Source organism: Lissotriton helveticus, chromosome 5_1, assembly GCF_964261635.1.
Source record: "Lissotriton helveticus chromosome 5_1, aLisHel1.1, whole genome shotgun sequence".
Classification (NCBI taxonomy): domain Eukaryota; kingdom Metazoa; phylum Chordata; class Amphibia; order Caudata; family Salamandridae; genus Lissotriton; species Lissotriton helveticus.
In genome coordinates this window covers 393,568,938-393,596,096 of record NC_136065.1, presented here as the reverse complement: position 1 = coordinate 393,596,096, position 27,159 = coordinate 393,568,938, and the positions used below count along the sequence as shown (strand labels likewise).

Sequence of the window (27,159 nt, the reverse complement as noted above, 5' to 3'; positions counted from 1 at the left end):
AGGGGCATTAAGGCAGAAAAAGACTGATGGATGGGAATGCTTGAATTAATCACAACCACTGGTAAGTGATTTGGGCAGATTCAAAACTTTCTGTCTTTGTGTTATTTATGTCAACAAAGAAAGGAAAACACCAAGTGCAAAGAATTCTTAATCTGGGTCCACATCTAGGCATATCCACACTACCTTAAGGAGACTCACTTAAATAGGAAAAAAGCGATGGGCTACAATGCTTTAACTTTTTACGTTTGTTGTGCGTGTAAACAAATGTTCTTTAGCTTGCCAATATCAGTACAGAAGGGCATCAACCAGATGCAAGTTGGCTTGTCCTGTTCAACAGAACAGGACAGAACAGTTCAGTTCAAACTGCTAAGCCTTAACTCCCCCCTTACCCCCCCCCCCCAAACCCTTTTAATTTATTTTTCCCTGCCCAGATCTGCATGAAAACTGGCATGAAACAACTTAGCTAACTAGGCCAAGACAGATCTGCCCATGGAGTTACAAGTTATAGACAAATCAAAAAATAAATTTTCACTGAAATGTGCTGCTGAACCATAGCTAAACTGTGTGATCCCATGAACGAAACGGCTAAAGCTGCCTCAAGGCTAGACCTAAAAAGTCATCCATTGAGCAAAGAAACCAAAGTCACTCTCAAAGCTGGAACAACATGCACAGATGCCAAGGGGCTCCATCTCTTCCATGAAACTGTCATCCAGCCCTGATCCAGCCAGACTTGCATTATAGGAATTGCAGTTTCACTGGTTCAGTTTCAAGCAGAAGACAATAAGTACAGCTTGTAAAAGCCAGGAGAGGATAAAGGTCCCACACAAGAAATGAGGCCTCTTGCAGCTAAAAGGTCCCAGTCAATCTAACAAATCAAGTCTATTTCTAGCACTGGCTGCACTCAAAAGACACTCAACATGCTCTACAAAGCGCCATCTAGGACTAAGGCAGCACCCCTTGAAACACAGGTCAGGCAGGAATTATAATGTTACCTCTGGGAAGCATTTCTCAAGGAAGAGATTCATCCAAGAGCCCAGTTCTTGTTGATCCTTCCTATGAAGAGTGTCTATTATGAATCCTAGTCCCATGTGCACTCAGCCAAAACAACCTTGTAAAGCAACAGAATGCATGCCAGGGGTACTGATCTGCCAGTTGCAAAGCCGTGCATAAGAGCCCGAGGTGGTCCTCGAGTCGCCCACTGCACACAAAGCACACATTCGACTCACCTGTGGTCTCCTCACTCTCAGTGGGAGGCGGAGCTTCAGCTGTAAAGAAAAATACCGCTGAGTGGCACATATAGGTGAAAAGATGGGGAAGACCCACAATACTGGAAGAAGGAAATTCTGCCTGCTGTTCCCCCAATAATCTGTATCCACATCGCCCCATGCAATCGCCGGAATGTAATCATAGGTGAGGGATGCACCATATTCATTCGACGCTGTATACCCTTCTAAGAAACTACGGATGGGGTATGCTGGCCGTTATTTCCTCACACAAAACTGTCAGAAAAGGGGTTTCAAGAAAATACAGAGCATGCAGAAGTCTCTGGTGATACCACAAGTCAAAAAAAAATTCTACCAGAGACAGAGGAATGCACAGGAGTAGACTTATTCTTCCGTACAACTTTCTGATCAGTCCTGTTCTCTTGCGGCACAGAATATACAGCCATCAAAAAGTACATGTTTGAAATTTTTATGTAAATGATATGCAAAATATACCACTAAAGAACCATGGGAATCCTGCTGCCAGCTCACTATGCTTTCATGGACATATGGCTGGGGGGGAGGGGGGTCGGGTTACCTCACTGGCTGCACACAGAGAGTGGGGGTGTGTATGACTGGAGCGGCTTTGGGTGCTTTGAAAAGTATTTCAGAAAGGACCAAGTCTTAAAGTAACCATAACTTATGGTAATTACTTTTTTTGTCATTAGTTGCTGTGATTTATTTTAATGCTACAAAATATACAGAAGCTAACTTTTACCCTACCTCCAGTATATGCACAAGAATGATCGTGCGCGACACCATGGCCACACCACGTACCCCATTTCCTTGAAACCACTTAACATTTGTGACCTTGTGCTGCAAGAACTAGGCACAGGGTACTTTTTACCATACCCAGTTGGCGGTACCTCAGCCACTCCATTCGGTGGTGCCCAGCAGACACAGGTCGTGGGTTTCATTAACTATGTCCAATATCCCAGTTTCCAGAACCCACTTGACACAGTTTACAGCCATGCCCTCCAAGCGCTAGACATGACATACTGCCTCGCCTCCACTTCCTCTGCCCCGTCTCCCAACTCTCAATGAGCCAGACTTCAACCATACTCTGAAAGCTCCCAACAACACAGGGCATGGCATCTGGGCACCAGTCATAGCTGTAGAGCTCACTCACTACCTGTGTCACTAAAGCAAGTTGGGCATGGCATTTGGATGAGCCCTGAAAGTTGAGGAAAGGGAGTGGCTAAGGGCCACTTCTCATGCTCATTACCCCTTTAACCCTAGCGCCCATTGGGATCTGTCTTCAGCCGTGCTAAGAGTGTCCGAGGCCCTCATCTTGTGCCCACTCTCCAGGTCTCCAGACACTCCAGGACATGGCTTTCCTGCCATGCCTTGCAGACTACCTTAGGTTTCAGAATGTGCTTCACAATACACGCACCTACTTCACAGCGCTAGGGAAGGGGAAAATGCACAGAGTCAGGGAAGTCTGGGTTCTGGCCTACGTTTATTCGACAGTCTCTGGAGAAATTACAATGAAAAACCCTTGAGAAAGAATAATTAGGGCAGACTAGTTTACCCATCTTCGGTGTTTGTCCGACCTGGTAAGGGACTACGAGTGGTAGCGATAAGATTAGCCTTGAAAGGTCAACAGTAAATCCTGAGTGCACCCAGGTGACTGGCTACTTCATACAACAATCAACAGTGTGGAACATGTAAATTAATGCCTTCAAAAATATTTTAATTATCAGCTGTTAGATTCAGGTCTATCAGACACCTCAAGTGGGATAAAGCGATCTCCATGATGTGATGTCTTCTTCGCACTCAAAGTAGGGAAAGAAAATTTACCCTGGTGCCAATTAATGGTTTTTGCTGAGCCAAGAGAATCCACGTGGAATTTACAGCTTGTCAATCTAAAGAGAGATTACATTTCACAACAATATGAACTTACAGCTCAGAAGGATCCCAGTGCAGTCGAAAAGTGTGCAGACAAGACAGATAGACCACAAACAGAAGCTGTAGGATTTTTCCAAGGCATCTACAAAGATGTGCAAGGGCTTTTTGAGGAAGAGAGAAAATGAGCCAAGAGTGTTCATTGCAATTTCAGTTGAGGCACTTGAAGCTGAAGAGAGCCTCGCGCTTTTTTACGTCCAGTGAAAAACTACGCCTCGCCATGGACAACGCTGGAAAAACAGGAGTTGACCATATTTATTAGCAAACAACTGACCAAGACAGGGAATTTCGGCTCAAACACCTAGCACAGATCAGAGATTTTAAAAAACCCAAAAAGAATCGTACGGTCATGTGCATCAACTTCTCTGTAGCACATTTGGTCATTATTTGATCGCACAAGAGGGTGCAGGCTCTTTTCCTTGGACACCAAATTAAATAGGACAAAAATCCATGAAATAATTGTTGCTGAACCTTTCATATATTTAGTTAGTTGTGTGTATATCGAGATAACATAGTAGAAGAGTTAAGTGTTTTTTGTGTTTCTGTATGACTTGGGTACATTCTGCCCGGTGATGAAAGAGATAAGGTATTATATACATGAGGTCTGTGTAACTAATACCAAGCCAAAATGTGTTCCAAGACGCCTCCAATAACTACATTTCTTTATTTTAAGTTTGCTGTAGTGCTTGAGCACCAAGAGGTAGAGATGTGCTTTACACAGTAACAATAACAGACGTGAAGGTCGTACATTTAACAAGAAATCGAACAAACTCGAGGGGGCTTTGTATAACAATGTATACGATAAAGGCAAAAGGCTGAGGAGGGCGAAAGGGAGGGAAGCGGAACATAAGATATGTAAACAGGAAACGAGGAGGAGGGGGTGAGTTAGGTGGGACATCAGATAAGTAAAGGGTCACGCAAGGGGAGAAATGGGGCGATACTTGGAGGAGCAGGTGAGCGAGGTGGTACAGCAGGTGAGTAAAGGACCAGGTAAGGGGAGAAGTGGAGGGATACGAGGAGGGGGTGTGGGAGAGATTCAGGCAATCAGTAAAGGAGCAATAGTCCAGGTAAATAAGTGGGTAGGAGGAAAGCAAGGGACTTGGGTATGGTGCAGTGGGAATAAAATGTGAGCGGAAAGAGGTACAGAGTACTGGAGACGGAAAAGGAGATAAGTTCTTTATTTTGCCACTTGCATTCATGTACTGTGCAGGGCGGGCAGTCTGATATTTCAATGCCATGTGCTTCCAGATAACAAATCTGTGCATTCTAGTAGGAGGTCTTTGTTTTCTTCAGCTAAACTAACTAGATTAAAACACCTGGCAACAGTAAAATGTAAAAGGAAAGTCTAGGACAGGCCACATGCTGTTCTGACATGGAGCACAAGGGCAACTCTGTTACTTAAAGGCAATCATTCACAGATGATCAAACTAATGCAAGTTTAGAGAATATGAACAGTGGTAAGTCCCAAGCCTGAAGAGGAGATTCATCCATCCAGTTTGGAAGAACGGGTCAGTACCCTGGGGAGGGCCCATGGACCACATTAGACATGTCTCACCCAATACTCAATAGAGATCTGCCTTTCCATCCTACAAGGAGGCCTGCTGTGATCTCAGCTCCCTCTCACCTGCTCCGAGGCGTCTGAACTGGAAGCCGGTCACTGAGGTGATGTAGCTGCCAATGGAGCTGCTTTCGATGACTGAGTACAACACCTGGCGGATCTGTTCGCTGTTGGAGTTTCCTTCAGAGCCCACGTCCAGCTCCACAAACACGTAGCCATTGATCTCCCTGCAGGGTTGAAGGAGAAAACCCAAAAGATAAACAGATCAATTGGGCTGTACAAACAACGTTCAAAGTGCCACTCTGGCAACCTACGAATGAAAGATGCCTCCTGTACAAAACTAACTTTCAGGCTTTGGCTAGGGATTGTAGACAAAATTAACTGGACCACAGATTCTTTTTAGAAAATCTATGTTTCCTTAAGCAAAAAATAGAAAATGAGATGCAGTCAGAGGTTTATCTCTGATGCCTGAGTAGTGGACCTAAAGTTCTGCTCGATGGGAAAAAGAGGGGGTTCGGTTGATATGAAATTTAGAGAAATGTCTTGGTGGTGGGAGCGGGGTGGTAGAGTGAGGGAAGTTAGATAGGTGTCAGCCATCAGAACAGTGGAGAACAGAAGACCATTGATAGGCGAACGGTTATCATTAATCATATGAAGTGAAATAGGAATTTGTGATAGAGAGTCCCTTGTGACTGTTGAAGAGTTGAGAGTAGCACAGTTGTGCAGTTTTCACAGCATCAATTTGATGACGGAGGCAAGTGAACTGAACTAAATTTGGATAACTATGTGTAGCAAGATTCTTTTTAACACCCATATACATCCATCAACCCAGAGTGAAGAAAATAAAAGAATAAACTGACAAGTGGAGGAAGATTTGCAAGAACTCACTTGATGAACACCACACTGACAATCTGCTCTCCAGCAATCTTGTAGTACTCCGACTCCAGCTGTGGAGAAGAGACAGGTTATATTGATCATTTCAGTGTGTGTACTCCGCTCGCTCCCACCCAATGCAATCCATAACCATTAAAATCCACGCTCAAAGCCCACGGAGGGAGGATATTTACTTGCCACACTATCAACAAACTGAACCACCTAGTTCATTGACTGAAACCATGCAAACATCTCCAACATGCCCCAGGTGGCTTAGCTATTGTATTTCTTGACATGGGAATGATGACAGATCGTCAAACGCTGATGCAACAGTTTAACTTGCAATATCCTATGGGAAACCAGATTATAGCAGCTACAGTCAAGGTTGCGTCCGATTACATTCTTCCTCCCAAGCCTCAACACTATCAGTGCAAAACTGCAACAATCCCACCCTTTCAATGTACGGTATGTCTCCATCGCTCATGCATTTATGTTAAAACTACATTTTGTTTCAGAGGATGTGTCATTGACTAGCTCTTGCTTTACAGCTACTGGCACAAAATTTAGGATTATCGAAATAATCATCGATTTTCGTAAGTATAAGAAATTTAAAAACAGCGTGGACAGAAGTGTCAGAGCCTCGCGCTCTTATTCTCATTTCCATTGATCCCAAAATCTTTGATGGAACAGGTTTGAGGAATATTTGTTATGGCTAATGCCCCATTTCCACTGGACCCGTCAATGTCTTTCACAAAATCTTCTTGCTTCTTTTAGAGGTCCACATTTGTAGTTGCAGATAGTTATTCCACAACCTGCTTTACATCTTAGTGTGCAAAGTGATGCATTAGGAGGTGGAAGCCTGTGGTCTTAATTATGTCTATCCCATCAGAATATGTGCACTCAAGCCACGATGTACAGACCCCGCAAGAAGAAGGTCTTGTGAACTAAGGTCCTACAGAGTACCCTACGGAACAAAACGCAGGACAACACGTGCAACAAAACTCTGCTATTGGCTCAGTCACCCACCAGAAGCATGGGAGGAATTAACGGAGGTGACCTCTACTACTATAGACCACCTACCAATGTCACAATCAACAAGTATTTGCTATGAGAAGCAACTTGTAAATGAGCCTAATAAATCAAAGCTGGAGTGTAATTAATTAAGGACTTGATGACAATTGGTGCCTGTCCGACCTACTTTAGACAAGTTTATGCAGAAATTAGCCTCCAGGACCATTGCTCATTCAGTGCTATTATGTGGTGGGATCTGCCACAAGTCATTTATATTTGCTTCGCTATTTCTGCATCTACCATGAATGCCTAAAAGTCTAAAGTATGGCTTCATACCTGTAACATCCTCCTCCACCCACTGTCATAGCTGCATTTTAACACTGCACTCCTGATTAAAGATCTCTGTCTTTTGCACGGTGTCAGTTTGCACTCATTCATCCTGCCTTCCCTTCCCTGTACAAATCTTTAAATCCTGGAAAATGGGAGATGTAAATCACTGAACCGATAGGTCACCAGTCTCTTCGTGGTCGCCAATCTGTTAATCATGGTTTACAACACAATAAAGGTGTTTACCCCCAACATGTAAGCGTATCTCCTTCATCAAGAGACAGTCTGCGGCGTACACCATCATAACCATGAAAAAGAGCAAGCAGTTTGTATACATCCATGGAACCGCTAGTATGCACAAACAACCTCAGCATTGTTTACTGAGAACCATCACTAGGGACTAGTGGTCATTAGGAGCCTGTCACTTGTAAACAACTCAAGAGGACATGTTCTGGAAAGAGCAGCCTTGGACGGCTCTTTATCCTTAAAGACTGAAGGCCACATGTAGAAGCCAGTTATGTATTATAGGACAAGGGAAAACACTAGTGAGTACTAAGGACTTGGGGCAGCAATAATATTTCAAACCACAGAGGGCCCTATGCTAATATTATTGTGGGATAAACAAACATGTCTCCAAAGATCTGTCCAAATGTTATTAACTTATGATATGCGGGCTATAACCGTACTTTTGATCTGAGACACATATTTCTATACTTAACACATAAATGCTATGATTGTCTCAGCAACAAGGACCGCTTTCTCACCACACTGACATTTTAAGTAGATTTTGTATGACTGTAGGTATTCTACTTTTATGAAAAACTTTTTTGAATATATAATATTTATTTATTCCACAATACTATTGTTATCATATGGACCACTTAGAAGCCGGGGCAGCAAACCAAATCATCGGGACAACAGAAGGTCTAGATCCACTCCTCCAACAAGGATCAAGAGCCATAGTTAGAGATCTACCATCACTGATTGCTCTGACACGGTTTGGAACCAAAAAGGTCATGTGTCTAATGACTGCTGCCATTCCTGAATATCAAAACAAACAAAAAATATCAAAGACATTTAAAGATTTTTTTACATTTATTAACGTTCTGATTTCTTCAAAATGTATTTGGCCACATTGTAGAATTAACTTCTTCACATGATTTAGCATAGGAGGCATATAAACTTTTAGCTTTATTAGCTAGAGGTCGGTCCAGCCTCCATTGATCAATAAGGACTGTGTACTTTACAGAGATCAGAGCCTTCCTTGATGTGATATCTTTGCTAAAAGGCAACTCCCAATGCAGTGGAGGCACTTTTGTCACAGCTGAATGACAAGCGGGCGACCATTTTTTTGAGCCCACTCATCATTTTATTCTGTATTATGGGCAGGAAAACAAGAAAAAGGAAAATCGGTGGTGAACGCCCCATCCTATAGAGGGCAGAGTGCCCTCCACTGTCACCAAGCGGCACTGAGGCAGACAGATCCCCACCTTCTAAATGGGGAGAGAAAACTGTGGTTTTGGCAGCGAGGGAGCCCTGCCAATTAATGGCAGAGTATCTGCTCTCACAATCCCTAAATTATCCCCCATAACAAGTGCCCCTTTAAGGCCACAGTAATACTAGGGGACCATGTAGGCCACCACAAGTAGCATGGTACCAGATGCACCCTTAAACACCCCCCCCCCCAACCATGTCAGTTCTCTTACCGTATCCACAACCGCCTCAGAAACCTCCCGAAACTCCTCAGAAGCAGCATTTTCCAGATCAGGGGTGAATTCAATTGAATTTGTGAAATTCACAAGCGCCCGGTAGTACACTACAAAAGCGTAAAGAAGAACTGTTAGAACAAACGGACTGCAACAGCCATTTCTTAACAAAATCCAAATCTCTCTCTCTAGCGGCAGTCCTTGCAGCTCTCCTTTCTTTTGGTCCACATGAAACACTCGGTGAGCTTCTTAATTCGTTCCCACAGGGAAATTTATATCGCTAAACTTTAACCTTCTTAATCCATAGCCTAAGACCCAAGTGGAAGAGGAATGATAGCAATAATGGGAACTGTGCCCAATGCCCAGAACGTGGCACCAGGTAATCCATTGTGCAACATGAGGGCTCTTATGTTCAATTAACTTTTTACCGAGCTATTATTATTGTTGGCCTTGTAATAGCAATATAAGTCTAAGAATAACTCCCTTTGGGATTTCCTTTTAGCATACCATTCTTGTATACAACATCCAAACTTCAGTCACACCCTATTGCATACAGTGCGTCAATTTAATCAGTTGCCAGAAATTTATTTTTTTTATTAGATTTGTTTGTATCAAATGCAAGTTATGTTAAAAATGTTACACATGCGTTAAACATTAAAAACAATAAAAATAAAAAGTCACAATATAAAAAGATCAATGGTTATAACAAAAGTAAGACATACATTAATCCATCATAAATGTCATAGATAATACAATACATAATAAATTTAATCAGAACATTTTTGCAAGACGTAGGCCAAAAAGCAACGCGTTTTGGAGGATTAACACTGGTCCAACCTCCTTCTTCAGGCTTGCTATAAGTCTTTCCCAACAATCGTAGTTTACACAGGTGAGTAGCCTTATTATGAGAATCTCTGGATGTTTTATCGATGCACAATCGCATAGAGGACCACTGATCGCTGCCGTTTGTAGGTATTAAATGATGGCACTATTCGGATTTACCGCATATCCAAATCAGATTATGAATATGGTGATAGTCCAAAATACGTTCCACTTTCCCCAGAATACCAATTAAAAACTCCTTATTATATATAAAGTAGTTCACAATTCTTTTCTTTCCCTTCTCGTGATTGTGGTTATGGCTTTAAATGGCAAGGCCGGGATTAAAAAATCTCCTGCCAATTCTGCCAACATAGGATAGCAATCACATCAGACAAAATTGTATCAGTGGCCTCGTTATTCAACATTACCGACAGTGATCACCTCAGTACATCAGGCAAAGTTGGCAGCAGTAACTTAAAAAAGTTTTTGTCAATTTAGAAATTAAAGCTTTGCACTTCCACTCATTTTTATGATTTAAGTAATGTGGCAGATAATTGTGATTCCTAAACTTCCACCGAGAGATGAGCACAATGACACACCCGCCACAGACTGTAGCCTTAACCTGATCTAGAAATCTTCAGGTACCCGCGTGCCTAAACTAACGGGGAAAGAGCTCCTGTGTGTAACATTACGAAGAGCTCCGAGGATGCAGGGGTGCCATTTCAGATCGCACAAAATTAAGTATACAGGACAGAAACCCTGACTCCAATGCAAAACAATAAATACGAATTCCAAGTCAACACTGCTTTCAATGTCTCGCTGGATAGCAAAGTATACCCATTTTGGATAAAGAACTCCATCTGAAGACAAATACGACAAGTTGTGTTTCTTTCGCTCCAAACTATCATGGCTGTCTTCAGAAGAGGGAACTTTTGGGGGGCTGTGTAACGCATGGAACTTCTAATCTAGGCTGATCACTGCTTAATTGCGGGTAAATATGATGGAACATCCTGTTGTGTTCCAGCTTCTGCACGCCTGTGACGCAACAGGCGTGCAGCGTTAGGTCATGTGACCTAGTCTAATAAAGAGGGGCCACGCATGCACGTAAGCCAGTTAGGCGAGGGTGCGGAGAGCCATAAACATCCTTTAGTGCCCGTGTCATTAAGTTCTATGGCCACGTGTTAGGCCTAGTTCATCCCAGGTGCCCCCGAGTGTAGGACCCAAGATTGTGCCCCTAGGGACCACACAACCCCCCACAACACAACAACTGGCGACGAGGGTGGTTGTCGTGCCCTCGCCGCGTGTGTGGTGCGCCTGCCTCCTCTTGCGGCGGCCGCAAGCTTGTGCCCCTGCTCGCGGTGCTCGTGCCCCGAGGCCCCACACACCGTGCAAGCACACAGACGGCGTGCGGAGCCCGCTGGGCGTGCAGGTGAGCTGTTCCTCCCCCCTGCGCCCCGCCCGCCGGACTGCCGTCTTGTCCCCGGCCCTTACCGGGCGCACCGCTGCGGCGATCCTTCGGCCCGCAGGCTCCCATTCTGTGCCTCAACGCCCCTGGACAGCGCCGCACCCGGGCTCGCTGCCGGTGCGTGAAGCTCGCTTCCGCCGGCGCCCGCGAGTCCGGATCTCCGCACCTGGGCCGCGCCCCTGCCATTTCCCACGCATCGCGCGGACGCGGTGCCTTCAGCTCCGGCAGGCGGCCGCTGTCGCGCACGAGGGACGAGCAGGTCGGGCGCGCCCTGCATTCTGCTGCTTCAGGGAGATAACTGTGCCTACACACACTCACGTCACACTCTTCACACGGTGCCCGGGCAAACCCCGCGGAAGGGGTAGGAAAACAAGTGGTGGCAGCCCTCACGCCAGCTTCCTGGCCAACGACTCCCTGGTGAACAGCCCACAGCTCACCCAACACACGGTGCCTGGTCCCCCACCAGTCGTGCCATGGCTACAATACCACCCATCGAGCCCTTTGTGGTGGAAGGCTCGCCATCCTCACTGGCCCCCAAATGGAAAGACTGGGTGGACAGGCTATTGGTTTTCTTTGAAGCTACAAAAGTACACAAAGAACAGAAGAGAGCCATGGTGCTCCACCTAGGAGGCAAGGATGTGCACACCATCGCCAAGACACTAACAGAGGCGACTCCAAAGACTCATCACTCACTCATCAACGCCCTGAATGCATACTTCGAACCCATGGCCAATCAGGACTATGAAAGGTTCATATTCAGGCAAGCACGGCAGCTGCCGGAAGAGTCATTGGACACGTACCACGCCAGGCTAAAGCGACTGGCGTTGTCATGTGGATTCGCGGACACCACTGAAGAAATACGGGGTCAAATAATTCGGGCTGCGCCTCAGCGAAGTTAAGAGAACGGATACTGGAAGAGTCAGGAAAACCGCTAGCTTATATCCTGACCCTCGGCCGCACGAAGGAACTGTCCAAAGCTCGAGCTGCTCATATGGAGGCAGCCCTCCAAGCGCCGGTCAAAGCAGAACCAGTCAACAAAATCCAGGTCAACTCACCGACCAAGTGGAACAAGAAATCCGCTGGGACATCGGCAGGGGCGTCCGGCAAATCCTGTGGATACTGTGGAGGCCCGAACCATCCAGCACCGGAATGCCCAGCTCGAGGGAAGCGATGCTCGGGGTGCGGCAAGTTCAATCACTTTGAAAAGGTATGCCGCTCGAAGAAGTTCCGCAAGCCACGGCAGGTGGTGAACGCAGTGCCTGAAGGTGATCCGAGCCAGAGCGACATGGATGATGATGAAGAAGAGGAAAGGACGGTGCACAAAGTGCACATGATTGGCACAGCTACTCGCCGAGCTAGGAAACTCCCACAATGCTGGATCAGAGTGGCTGAGCAAGACATCATGGCCGTGGTGGATACAGGAGCCACCATCAACCTCATGAGTGCAGCTCTATACAGAACAATGACTCGACCCCCTGCCTTGAGTCCTTCGCCCATCACGGTGTTCGCATACGGTCAGGAGACCCCTCTCAAAATCAGAGGAAAGTTCAGGACAGTAATCAACCACGGCGACAAGACCGTCACCACGAACGTTTTCGTGTCAGAAGATGGGCAGGGCATGTTACTTGGATGCCGGGCTGCGGAAGACCTAGGAGTCGTCACGTTCGCACTTGGAGTTCACGAAGAATCAGTGCAGCAGCTCGTAATGGACTTCTCAGACATATTCAAGGGCATCGGCAGATTCACAGTCGCGAAATACACCTACACGTTGACCAGACCGTGCAGCCGGTGGCATTGCGACATCGCCGCATCGCCTTCCATCTCAGGCCCCTGGTGGAAGAAGAACTCAAAAAGCTAGAGGCCGCAGGCATCATCGAAAAAGTGACGGGCCCCACCCCGTGGGTATCGCCCATCGTGGTAACTCGGAAGCCAAAACAGCCGGGAGCCGTCCGAATCTGTGTGGACATGCGCCTTCCCAATGCTGCCATCAAGAGGGAACGCCACATCACGCCTACCATTGATGACCTGATTGGAGAGATGGCAGAGGCCTGCTGGTTTTCGAAACTGGACCTCCGGTCTGGGTATCATCAACTGGTGCTGGATGAAGAATCACGAAATATAACAACATTCTCGACCCACGTAGGTCTCAGGAGGTACACCCGACTCAGCTTCGGCTTATCCAGTGCGGCAGAAGTATTCCAGAACATGATCCAGGAACTGATCGCTGACATACCGGGTGTGATCAATGTCAGCGATGACATTATGATACACGCCCGCACCATAACAGAGCACAACCAACGACTAGTGCAGGTGTTCCGGAGGCTGAGAGACGCTGGCCTCACCCTACATAGGGAAAAGTGTGAGTTCCTGAGGCGGAAGATAGGGTTCTTCGGATACACATTCTCCGCTGACGGAGTCAACCCGGATCCTGAGAAAGTCAAGGACGTCAAAGATGCCAAGCCCCCCACCACCGTCACCGAAGTTCGCAGTTTCTTAGGGATGGTCAACTACTGTGGGAGATCCATCAGAGATCTCGCCAACCTTACACTCCCACTGAGAGAACTCACGAAAGACTCAACACCCTGGACATGGGGACCGGAGCAAGAGAAAGCCTTCGAGAGCATCAAAGCAGCCCTCTCGGACACCACCACCTTAGCGTTCTTTGACCCCCGAAAACTCACCCTGGTAGCTGTAGATGCTGGTCCAGCAGGGCTAGGTGCGGTGCTGATGCAAAAACAGCGGGATGAGATGGACTGGGCTCCGGTGGCGTTAGCCAGTCGTTCACTCACGGACACGGAACAACGCTACTCACAGATTGAAAAAGAGGCCATAGCCATACATTGGGGATGTAGACACTTTCATCTCTATCTATATGGAAAACCATTCACCGTAATCACAGATCACAAGCCGCTAGTCGCACTGTTTTCGGGGACCTCGACAAAACCACCACCCCGCATAGAAAAATGGATGCTGCAACTCCAAGATTACAATTGCCAATTAGAATATCAACCAGGGTCACAGAATCCAGCAGACTACCTCTCACGGCATCCGCGGGCAGCCACACCAGAAGAAATGGAGGATGCCGAAGACACGGAAGCCTATGTCAAGTGTGTCACTGCACGATCATGTCCATGTATCATTTCCGTGAGTGATATCGCAGAGGCCACTTTGAAAGAGGACTCTCTACAAAGGGCCCGGGAAGCCCTTCGGAGAGGAAACTGGCACCGTGCCAAGGAGGACTGGAAATTACTCACACCGGAAGCCCAACGCATCATGGAGAGCTTACACCATGTAAAAGGGGAACTGAATGAAGACAACACAGGCTGCCTATTACGGGGCCACCGGCTGGTAATACCCTCGGCCTTGGCTGAACAGGTGGTACAACTGGCCCACGTTGGCCACCAAGGAATGGTCAAGACCAAGGCAAGATTGAGGACCAAAGTGTGGTTTCCACTCATGGATGATCTAGTTGAAAAGACTAAGATCCTGCTCAGCCTGCCAAGTCACGGGAGACGTTCCGCGAGAAGCGCCAGTCCTAGTTGAGCCTCGGCCTCAACAACCGTGGGAGCGTGTCAGCATTGACTTCGGCAGCCTACCTGACGGGCGACACACCATGGTCGTAATTGATGATCATTCCAAATATCCGGAAGTCGAAATTATAACCAACACCAGTGCTGCGGAAGTAATACCCAAACTGGAAAAGACCATAGCCGCCCACGGAGTGATACGTGAACTGCGGACGGACAACGGGCCCCCATTCCAAGGCCAGGAATTAGCCAACTACCTGAATGCCCTTGGCACTCGGCATCACCCCCCGCTGGCCGCAAGCCAATGGGGAAGCTGAACGCTTCATGCGAACCCTGAACAAAGTAATCCGGATTGCGCATGACAAAGGACAGTCAGTGGAAATGGCCATATTCACATTCCTACGGAGCTACCGACAAACACCCCACACCACCACAGGGGTGGCCCCGGCACACATTCTCATGGGACGCGTGGTGGCCGACTCCATTCCTCATCATCCACGATGGACACCGGAGGTGGCGGATGAAGGCAGAATTAAAAGGAAAAGGAAGAGGCAGAAAGCCTATGCCCAAGTCAGCCAGAGAAGGAGGGCTGTGGCAGCCAAGATCAACAGAGGAGACTTGGTGCTATTAAAGAATAGAGCAACCAGCGGGAAATTCAGGCTGACCTATGAACGGGGACCCTGGCGTGTCATCAGTGTGAAAGGCACCCGCATAATAGCCTCCAGAGGGAGAGAAATAGTGACCCGGAATGTGTCACACTTCAAACAGTTTCACCCTGAACCGGAGCCGAGACCAACTCCAGAACCACCAGCAAACAATTCGGATGCAAGTCTTAGTCGTTCTAGACCCAACTGAAGCCCAGGAGGACTATCGGAGGAACACCATTCCCGAAGAGGACAGTGGCGGTTTGAATGATGCTGAGCACGACACTGGAGATCAGGAAGTTCCTGATTCCGCAACCACCAGCCCACGACCCACAGTCCGGACCAGTGATGACGTCACCCCGAGGCGAGGGAGGTCCCAATACAGGCTGAGAAGAAATCCAGAACCCTCCTGTCGTCTTCGGGATCACTTCATGTAAGACTGTTCTGATACTAGCTATGTCTGTTTTTGCTAAAGTGTTATCAATTTCAAATTGTGCATGTCGAACTGAAGTGCTTTAAGCAGAGACTGCCATTTAAGAAATTCCAAGTTGAACTTTTATATTTGCATTTTCTTCTTTCATGTTTTAGGAGGAATGTTGTGTTCCAGCTTCTGCACGCCTGTGACGCAACAGGCGTGCAGCGTTAGGTCATGTGACCTAGTCTAATAAAGAGGGGCCACGCACGCACGTACGCCAGTTAGGCGAGGGTGCGGAGAGCCATAAACATCCTTTAGTGCCCTGTCATTAATTTCTATGGCCACGTGTTAGGCCTAGTTCATCCCAGGTGCCCCCCGAGTGTAGGACCCAAGATTGTACCCCTAGGGACCACACAACCCCCCACAACACAACACATCCGAAAAAGCATACGGGAACTATTTGTTAAATGTATAACTCTGCTCAATGAACGACCCCTAGACAAACATTCACTGCCGAAAGACTAGTTTTCACAAAGGTGTTCATTTGGAATAGTTCAATGCACTGAGTTGGTTCTTCTCAGCATCAAATTCCAATGTATTAACCATATGTTACATCGTATGCCGCATATAAACACGAACGTTACAGCTCTGTCGTGTACAGCTGATATCGACAAACATTACAAATCGACTACCACGTAACATAATACACGTTTGGCTATTATCACATGCCACGCAGAACAAAGTGTCACAAAGAATGAACCGCCAGTCATCGCATATAACGAATACACACGAACCCCAGGGCACGAAATACTTAACGCGGACGATACCGGAAACGCGGAACACGAAAGGTGACGTTCCAACCGGCCTGATAATGCTACTGTGACTACGAAGTCAGGTTCGCTATTCCCAGGACCTATCACGAGAGGGCGCTGCTCCCTAATCTACGTGGAACCGGTCCTCAGCCAATACTGTTAGTTCTGTAATGGAGTTTCTGGCTGTGGTAGTGGGAAGAGGCTCATGGTTTGGTAAATGAATAAATGGTTACAAATACATTGATAACTTTTTTAAACGTGAGCTCTCTTATGGTGGAAAACATTAACTGTTTTGCATTGACAGACAAGTTAATGCACATGCGTGTTTGGTTTAGATACAAATATATAAATTGTATACATGTGTTTACATTATTTTTCATAACCAAAGCTGTACCTCAACTTTTGCTGTAAAAGAGGCCGGTTTTACCGAGGGATAGGATAGTGTGTGACATCACTAGTTCATGTGATGTCACTGCTGTCTGCACTTGAAGTCGTTGCATATGCTAATTAGTCTCGCAGGATTTGTATTTAGGACTTGTACCCTGGGAGCAGTATAGACAAGTCAGGCGCGGACACAGAATTCAGGAGTTTCATTGATAACATTCCAGACATGTTACCTTGAGCCGCAGCAGTAACATAGCAGCTGCTCCTGTTCAGCACAGGCTATTCCAGGGCAGGGACAGTGGCAGCTGCGGCTTACATACTTGGGTCCTGCTGCCTATTAGCCACAACAATAGCAGCGCTCACGTCTCACACCGAAGGGCCACACCTCAACAGGAGCCACTCTTCAGCTGTCGAATGTCACCCCGGCTCCTACACAGGAGGTGGCTACTGGGAACAAACTAGGAACCAGAGTGTGGGAACAGGGAGCCCAGGAGTGTGGGGGGAAACGGGAAGCCCAGGAGTGTGGGGGGAAACGGGAAGCCCAGGAGTGTGGGGGGAAACGGGAAGCCCAGGAGTGTGGGGGGAAACGGGAAGCCCAGGAGTGTGGGGGGAACGGGGAACCCAGGAGTGTGGGGGGAACGGGGAACCCAGGAGTGTGGGGGGAACAAGGAGCCTAGGAGTGGGGGGGGGGACAAGGAGCCTAGGAGTGGGGGGGGGGGACAAGGAGCCCAGGAGTGGGGGGGGGGGACAGGGAGCCCAGGAGTGGGGGGGGGGGGGGGACAGGGAGCCCAGGAGTGGGGGGGGGACAGGGAGCCCAGGAGTGGGGGGGGGGGGGGCAGGGAGCCCAGGAGTGAGGGGGGGCAGGGAGCCCAGGAGTGAGGGGGGCAGGGTGCCCAGGAGTGAGGGGGGCAGGGAGCCCAGGAGTGAGGGGGGCAGGGAGCCCAGGAGTGAGGGGGGCAGGGAGCCCAGGAGTGAGGGGGGCAGGGAGCCCAGGAGTGAGGGGGGCAGGGAGCCCAGGAGTGAGGGGGGCAGGGAGCCCAGGAGTGAGGGGGCAGGGAGCCCAGGAATGGGGGGGGACAGGGGAGCCCAGGAATGGGGGGGGGACAGGGGAGCCTAGGAGTGCGGGGACAGGGGAGCCCCAGGAGTGGGGGGGGGGGGGGACAGGGAGCCCAGGAGTGGGGGGGGGACAGGGAGCCCAGGAGTGGGGGGGGGGGGGGGCAGGGAGCCCAGGAGTGAGGGGGGGCAGGGAGCCCAGGAGTGAGGGGGGGCAGGGTGCCCAGGAGTGAGGGGGGCAGGGAGCCCAGGAGTGAGGGGGGCAGGGAGCCCAGGAGTGAGGGGGGCAGGGAGCCCAGGAGTGAGGGGGGCAGGGAGCCCAGGAGTGAGGGGGCAGGGAGCCCAGGAGTGAGGGGGCAGGGAGCCCAGGAATGGGGGGGGACAGGGGAGCCCAGGAATGGGGGGGGGACAGGGGAGCCCCAGGAGTGCGGGGACAGGGGAGCCCCAGGAGTGCGGGGACAGGGGAGCCCCAGGAGTGCGGGGACAGGGGAGCCCCAGGAGTGCGGGGACAGGGGAGCCCAGGAGTGCGGGGACAGGGGAGCCCAGGAGTGCGGGGACAGGGGAGCCCAGGAGTGCGGGGACAGGGGAGCCCAGGAGTGCGGGGACAGGGGAGCCCAGGAGTGCGGGGACAGGGGAGCCCAGGAGTGCGGGGACAGGGGAGCCAAGGAGCGGGAACAGGGGAGCCAAGGAGCGGGAACAGGGGAGCCAAGGAGCGGGAACAGGGGAGCCAAGGAGCAGGAACAGGGGAGCCAAGGAGCAGGAACAGGGGAGCCAAGGAGCAGGAACAGGGGAGCCAAGGAGCAGGAACAGGGGAGCCAAGGAGCAGGAACAGGGGAGCCAAGGAGCTGGAACAGGGGAGCCAAGGAGCTGGAACAGGGGAGCCAAGGAGCTGGAACAGGGGAGCCAAGGAGCAGGAACAGGGGAGCCAAGGAGTGGTACTGAAGAGTGGGGAAGAAGGGGAGGGGAACCAAGTGAGTGGAGTAAAGTGAACAAGGGACTGGTAAATTGGAGCTGGGGGAGTACGAGGGTGCCTGGCAGCAGGAATAATGGGGACCTGACAAATGAAAATATACAGACCAGGGTGAGTGGGGTTCAAGGAAAGACCTGTATGCGGAGAATAAAGCGTAGACCGTGGATTGGGGGTCCAAGGGAAGACTGGGGAGCGGGGCTTCAAGGGAGCTTCATGGGAACTGGACGGGGGGGGGGGGGGTTTAAAGGTGAGCAATGGAGGTAGATGTCAAGGCAAACCAGGAAGTGGGGGTAATCAAGGTAAGCCAAAGGGGCAGGAGTCAAGACGAGCCAGGAACTTGTGTGGGGGTTGGGGGGCAAGGCAAACAAATGAGGGGGGGCAGGAGGGGTAAAGGAGAGTCAGAAAGTGGGATAATTTGCATTTCATTAACAGGAACTTGTGGGAATCCACAGATACCCCATTTCCATATTTATTTTGCTCCTCCTTTTTACAGTCCATGGCTCTCTTGCACCGAGTGACAGCATGTTGTCTGATCATGATCACATGTGATAGCGAAATTTAAATTAGTGCGCTTCAGTGCAATGACTGGTGTGTATGGGACGTTCCTTATTAAAAAAATTGTATTTGTCGTTTGTCGCAAAAGAAAATATTTTCACCCTTGCTAACAAGGCCAGAACTAATGGCTTTGCTAATGCTCGTTTGGATTGCTTTCTTATCCGCACAATTTCTAACACCTTTGACCCTTTCAGACGCTTTATTTCCTACCTGTTGAGTTCACCACTTAGCTGCAACTACAAGTAATTTAAATCAAATAATTACGCTCTTCATTGGGTACCAGGCACGCGGTGGGCGTGGTCGGCGTGACAACAGCGAGATCTCCTTGGCGTGCAGAAAAGATGCCAGAAAACTGGACTGTTTGTAGTGTTTCGACTTCTCACTGCAGATAAGTCACTGGCAAGGAGAACTCCCCTCCTCCACCCCCCTCCCCATCTGGATTTAAAATTGTGCAGTTGTAACAAACAGGATACGCACTAAAGATCTGCAGAGATAAGACACCAGTGCTGCCAAAACAACATAGGAAAACTTTAAAAAACGGGGGGGGGGGGGGGGTGAGAGACTGCATGATGAATATCGCATTCAGAGACAATCACAGTCTTCGACAGAAGGGGCTGATGTGTAATGGCTGTCCCCTTCCGACCAAGAGAACGGAGGCAATACACCCTCGCCTTGACCATCTTTGCTGGGAGTCCCACAGTCAGATGGCCCTGTGCCTGGCAATGACCGAATTAGAGGTCAGGCGCTAGTGCGCCTGCGCGGTTCACAAGGAGGCGCCAGGACTGTACTTCCTGGACTTGCACGTGGTGAACAGTAACGTGCAGGTCGTGCGGCGAACGAGGCAAGCAGCGGCCCGGGGGGGAATGCAGCAGGCAGGAAGGTGGTGCTCCATCAGGGGCACCCAACCCTTTAAATCCAGGCAGGTCTTGCCAGTTCTTCCAAGGCACATATTGAGGAATGAAGCTCCTTATGTAACTGAAGCTCATGCTGTGGGAAAGGGGGTGGCTAGGATGTGCAACCCAGTAACATCAACTACCCCAGTAGGAATATAGAGGGTGCAAGGATGTAGTAGTGTCCATTTAGTGGCTACATTAGGAGTCGATCTAGTGTTAGGTTGAAGTAGCCGCAGTTTACAAAGTAACTAGCAGCCAGTTGTGCAGAACAGCTGTACTCGAAGGGCAGCTCACCTCCCATAGCTCTCACAAGTCTAGACTCTGCTACAAAATATATAAAACTCATAGGCCTCATTTAGGGACGGGATATCAGGAAAAGGTGCAAAAAACGAGTGGCATGGGCACCCCTGACTAAGACGGCAGAGGAAAGACATTGGACTAACCTATCCTCCAGCGCTCAGGGGTTCGGAGCACCAGGGGGGACGTTTGTCAAGGAAGAAGATTCCAGAGGAAGCTGCTGGGGATGCAGCTGTTCAGAGAAATGAAAACACTGCACAACAGGGGAAGATGGTGCTAGGAAGAGCAGCCACTCTCCAGAGCCAAGGCCCATTCCGGTCACAGCACCTGCAACTGTGCAGCTGTTCCCTCTGCGGACCGCCACTGACGTGTCCTTTCCGGAGCCTGCACTTTACAAACACTGGAAAGAGCACACACGAAGGAAAGGTGCCAACACAACCGGAACTTAGATTTACCAACAAAATCGTTTTTGGTTTGCTTTTTTTTGGTGGGGAGAAGTTATCGCTCACTGAAGGGAGGAGATGAGATCCTTACCCCCATGCCGATGACTCTCCAATGGTTGCCAATTGAAGCAAGGTGTATCTATCTACAAGACCGCCTGTATCACCTATAAAGCCCTGCACACATCCACTCCTCGTTATCTGGCGGACAAACTCAAACTATCATGCGCACTCCAGACCATCACGAAATGCTTAAGCAATGCTCCTTGAACCCTTGTCCTTTAAAAAAGAAGAACGACTGATGGCACAATCCTTCTAAAGGAAGCGCAACCAGAATCTCGAACTCGCTACCTTCAAGCCTGCGCACTACTACCATGCTGACGATTTTCACAATGGACATGAAAGCCCTTCTCTTCCAATGGTATTTTAGCTAATTCACTAATCAACTAATTGACACTGACCTCTATACTACCTCAAGCTTATTAAGGCTATGTACTACCTCAACCTTTTTAAAGGCAGATTTGCCTTTTGTACACACTGTATACTACCTCAACCCTCTTATGGCTTTTACACATTCTGTTGTATGTAACGATCTACCTTGTACTCTTAACCCTGTAATTATTAATAGCTGTGTTATCTTAAACTATCTGTAACTTCCATGCAATGAAATATCTCTCCTGTAATGTGCTCTAGCATCTTTGGGTAATGTCTGCGATAGATAAATATGCATAAATAAATAAAATGTAAACGGCCACCGCAATCAGATATAGCTAAGCCTATACCTACATAGACTGCTAATTTGTCACGTTTTAAAAATAGTATGTAATGGACTAAAAAAGTCGAGATTGCAGAAAAGGCCAGCACCACAGCCTAAAATCTAGATTGTGCTACGCCTGAATCGGGTCTGGAGGAAGATCCAGAGTCAGATACGCAGGGATGCAAAGTGTTACATCAGACCTGCAGAAGAGACCTTTTACAGAATCAGGCCTGAAGGAAGGTCTAGTGTGGAGGCAATTATCTGCTAAAGGAGAATGTTTACGTTGTGCCCACAGGAAAGGCCAGCTTTGGAGTAAAGTGTGTAGGAAGGGCCAATACTACAGAAGAAATTCTGGGATGATCAGAGTCCAACTCAGGTCTCCAGCTACTGAATTGAAACTGTGGAATGCTTCAGTACCATGGTCTGGCCTTCAGGAAGTCACAGTCCTCCAGTTTAGTGTATGGGTAGCTCTGTCAAATGATAGACCTGCAGGAAGGCACTATAGCCCGAGCTGGGGGATTAAAGAAAGGTCAATGCTGAAAAGCGTTCTTAACAGTTGTAGAGTCAATTTGCTGGCACATCAGATGTGTTACCCGAGCTCTACCGATGCACTGTTTGGAACTCCCATCACTAAAATAAATATGCTTTCAGTAATCTGTCTGTCTATCTAATGTATGTATTGCTGATAACTTTGGCATTGTTTGAAGAATCTCAGCGTACTTTTCCCAAAAAAGTGCTTCTTTGTGACTACTTTGCACATGGGTCCGAGAAAAAAAAAAAAAAAGAGGGGTCCCAAATCACATTTTCCCCATTCATTTTTCCATAGGAACTTTAGACACAGCTACAGCCCAAACCGCTGAATGGATTTACACCAAATTTGGCAGAAAGCTAGATCTTGGTCCAGAAAGTGCTTTTTGTGGTTTGGTGTAAATCCGTTCAGCAATTTGAGCAATTTATTCCAAAAAACGTACATTTCATGCCGAAGAGGATCTGTGGAACCAAAAGACACCTTGCTGAGATCGGATTGGCTGCCACCACATCAACCAGGAAGTAGTGGCAGCCATCTTAAAAACGCAAAATAAAAAAGACATGAGAGCAGGGTAGCAATACCCTAACCCTCTAGGCCTCGTGGTGGGGTCCCTCTGGGGCTAAAGACTTTTATTTTTATTTTGCTACAATGTAATATGTGAGGTTTTAAACTGTGCAGGCAGGGGCGTAGGTTTTAGTTCGCTCTACTAACTAAAAACCGGTGAATTTCTGTGTTTTTGTTGTTGTTCAAAACATTATGTTGGCACTGACATTCACTTAACTGTAACGTCACTTTAACCTTTCTTTCAGGATTGATAGACAGCCCGAGACAGACAGATAGACCACATTATCTTCCGATTTTCGGTCAGATTTAGAGGACCACACCCCATCAATTCCTAGGAGTTGCAGGAGACTTGAACTCTGGCAAAAAAGTCACAATTATTGTTGTTTTTCCTCCTAAATGAACTTCCAGGCGATTTAGCAAGGCATCACATCAGCCACACCAGCCTGCACGCCATGTATGGTGCAAGAGGGCATTGTGTCCCCGCATGGCCTTCCTGGCCTTCATCATACAGGGAAAGATGCCAGAGGCCTCCAGGGGGGATTTCCTCAACACAAGAGGCCCTTGTGAAAGGCTCACACAAAGGCTCGATTCTGCCTCTGGGGCTAGCCGTCATAGTTTCCACACCCAGTCTTGCTTATCCACCGCCCAACTCAGTTCTGCCTAACCTCTGACCTCCGCAAAGTGGTAGGGATGAAACAGAAAACAAATCTGGTTAAAATGAAATCACAGTTTTTCCATTTCCATCCTCGTTGGTTGGGGACGGGAGGAAAAAGAAACTCAAAGCCCACTGCCCAGCTAATAAAACCACAACCGCATATTGCTTGAAATGCATATGGTTTCATCGCTTTTCCTTTGTTCAGTTAAATGTATTCTAAGAGAGGGCTGGCTCAGTCACAATTCTGACAATTCTAGCAATGCATCCAATCGGATCTGGTATGCAGCTTCTTAATGGAAAACCTACTCAAAGTTGGAAACAGCAGAGCTCAGGCTCCAGAAGCGTCAATTCATTTGTTTATTAATTCATTGACCACAGTGGAAAAACTTTGCAATGGTGATTGTCACCATGGACTCATTCGCTGCAGAAAAGTCTGTCTTTTACACAAGACCTTGGAAAGGATTTTCTGGAAGGAACATTTTTCTTAAGGCGACACGGACAGACAATACAAGAGGTGACCGAGATGAGAAAAAGGCTTTGTTGATCACGCTTTAACTCGTCACATCCATGCTGTGTGGAATGCTTCCCGTGCTTCACAAATCACTTGACTCAGCACCAAACTTCCACTGAAAGGCCACCAATATGTGGATGCCAACCACGGCTTCCAACACATGGATGAATCTAATTGTCTCCAGCCAATGAGATCTAGACGTGAAACAAGTGACATGAAAATGGATCCGATGGAGGTTAAGGCTGCCCACTTTATTCCTTCATTGTATTTAGAGAGTAAGAAGGGCTTAAAAAGCCAAAGGGAGCACAGGAAGCAAGGCGCCACTAGGAGAGGGCCTCTTGCACCCATCTCTGCTGGGGAGAAGGACAGAGCACTAACCAGCCCCACTGGAGTGTAGGTTAGGGGAATGCTAGTCTTGCCTGAGCTAGCTACTTTAGTATAGGTCCCAGGCTGCCCAGGAGCACGGGCCCCTGAAGAATCAGAAGGGTACAAGACAATTAAAAGGAGGGAGCGGGGGTGCCCATTCCAGACTTTATCAACATGAAGAGGAGAACTTGAATCAAGCCTGTGCTGCCAGTTTAAAGAAGCCCCACCAACCACCTTCAGCCCACTGTGCAGGCAGTGCATGTGATCAGAGAACTGGGCGAGCTGTAAGGTAGAAGAGGACAAGGGCTGAGGGCCGAGCCAGTACCTAGTAATGTCCCAACCACACCGGTGTGGTACTCAGCCGAGGGTCCAGGCCGATGGCCCCAAGATTTAGAAGACTGCGCCCTCCGCAAGCCCATTTTGTCCCTAACCAAGGAAACAAATGACGGTGCCATTTCTGCTGATCCCGCTTAAGAGGACTGGATTCCTTAACTTGTCAGATGGGACAATGATTGCTTATGAGGAGAAATTATTGCTTACAAGGCTCGAGACCACATTACTACAAAAGTACTCTGGAAACATTAACAGTACTAGCAGTGATGCTGCTTGTAGGGCAACAGTCTTTGGCAGCAGTCTCAGAGCGAACATTATTTCATATATTGCCAAAGGACATTCTGGCCAGTTATACCTTAAGAACACATTACTGCTGACACTATTGGAGGAGTCATGGCTTATGCTTACTCATGAAGTAATAATTGGCCTGGTCAGCTGGTGTAAGCAGTAATGACCCCACACAGGCCTGCCAATAGTTTCCTATCAGGCCATGTTAGTGATAAGGTCACCTCAGGCAACATTAGCAGTAAAGTGACTCCAAGCAGTGTCATCAACTGCTCGAGGGGTCATTGCTCCCACAGCAGTATCAGAGGCAGTGACACCTCAAGCAGTATTCCCAACTATGCCCAAAGGCAGTGCTCCCAATAATGCCCCCTTAGAGAATAATCGGCATTAACAACAATTGTTTACAAGAGGCCATGTAAACAATGTCCCAGTGTTGTGCTTTCAGAAAGCGTAAGCAAGAACGTTCCATCGGTAACTTTTGCAAATAAGGTTTAAGGCATTATTAGCAATAAATCACCACGTAATATAATAAGCGTGTAGAGGCATTATTTAAGAGGGTCCCATCAGCAATGCTACCATTTTAGAGTATGATGCCAATCACAGTCGTTAATCATGCTGAAGAGGTGAATATTGGTTGTTACGGCATTATTGCTGGTAAAGCCTTTTGGACAGTTACTGCTAATGGTGAATTAGACACGTGGCTTATACAGAATTAAGCAATTATGTTGCCTAGTACTTCATCGAGAAAGCTGGGGGATTCCTGAAAATAGGGAACCTGCTACCACTTTAGTCAATGGAGCCTTGCCAGTGCCACTAAATAAAATATAAACCAATCCTTAACGCCTGAGGATAGCATGTTGCTTCATGTGCTACTTGAAAAAAATGTGTTATGGATTTAACAAAAAGCATGCAGTGGTTCGAAGCCAAAAGCAAGAACAGATGATGGCCCGAATGCTAACCAAATCAAACATTGACCCCCAGTAACAGATATGGGTTTAATTAATTGTTTTTTTGCTCACCATGCCAGTTTAGACCCAGCCATCTTAAATCAGTTTTGACTTTCCACCACCCACTTTACATACGGCAATTGGGATAATAGACATATGGCGCACTCAAAACCCCACAACTCAGAAGTTTACATTTCACACAGGAGCCTCTCTCGGATCGATCTTCTGTTCACCTTGGCTCACCGACTGCCACGATTCCATGAGGTGCAGCATCTAGCGCAGAAATATCTGGCCGCTCCTCCATATGGGCTATATATAGTGTTGAGAAACAGGGACCCAGTAAGGAAATTACCCTCAATCCATGGTACATGAGGGTCCCACATATTAGAGAGGGCCTGATGAAAGCCACAGATAATTTCTTTAAAGAATACAAGAGCTCGGTGAATTCCGCCCAAGCTCTCTGGGAATCCTAAAAAAAGGTAATCAATGGTGAAGTATTGTCGTTGACTGTTTGGCACAAAAAAACAAACGAGACTAGAGGTCATCTTAGCACTAGAGGCTCTGCTTGATACAGACCACACAACTGACGTGAAGCATGATCTGGATCTTAAAAAGAAGGCATATAGAGACCAGACCACATATGCGGCTAGACTTAGCTACCACGTGACTCAAAACCGTATTTACAAGCCACGAGAGAAAACTGGAAATCTAATAGTGTGGCTTGACAAGAGAGAAAAGGCTAGCAGAGGGGTCACTGAAATCTCTCCGGAGGGGGGCGGATCAGTCACACCCCCCCAAGATATAGCAAATGTGTTCGCTGACTATTACGAACAATTATATACATATAAGTACTGCAACAGGGGGCACAGCCCAGGAATTCCTCTGAGACCTGCATCTCCCCACCCTCAATATGGAAGATAGAGACCTCATGGAAGCTGACCCAACCACAGACTATGTAGCCCAGGCGATCTGAAAGATAGCATCAGGTAAAGCCATGGGGCCCGCAGGACTCCCGATAGAATTATATAAGACCACCACGGACCTGATCACACCCCACTAACTGAAAATTTATACAGAGAGCCAGGAAGCGGAGAGACTTCCCAGAGACCAAAGTCTGGCATCTATAGTAGTCATTCATAAAGATGGCAGGCAGTCTGAGAACTGCTCCTCTTACAGGCCCATCGCCCTCCTTAATGCTGAAGGCAAAATATAGCTTCTAGCTCTGCGACTGATCCAAATAATCAATAAATTAGTCCATCCGGATCAATCTGGCTTTATGCCCGGCAGGAACAC

At 48.0% G+C, this 27,159-nt stretch overlaps 1 protein-coding gene across 2 annotated transcripts in view; it reads right to left on the bottom strand.

Annotated features, from left to right (window-relative positions):
- HSPG2 (heparan sulfate proteoglycan 2) overlaps window positions 1-27,159 on the bottom strand; it is a 948,088-nt gene that overhangs the window by 636,704 nt on the left and 284,225 nt on the right. The window contains exons 5-8 of one of the 2 annotated variants that reach the window (XM_078642605.1): window positions 8,643-8,752; window positions 5,614-5,672; window positions 4,792-4,952; window positions 1,227-1,265 (exon numbers count right to left, since the gene is read on the bottom strand). In XM_078642605.1, coding sequence (XP_078498731.1) covers window positions 1,227-1,265; window positions 4,792-4,952; window positions 5,614-5,672; window positions 8,643-8,752 — 369 coding nt within the window. The remainder of the gene's footprint in view (window positions 1-1,226; window positions 1,266-4,791; window positions 4,953-5,613; window positions 5,673-8,642; window positions 8,753-27,159) is intronic. The other variant, XM_078642606.1, reaches the window with a different exon arrangement.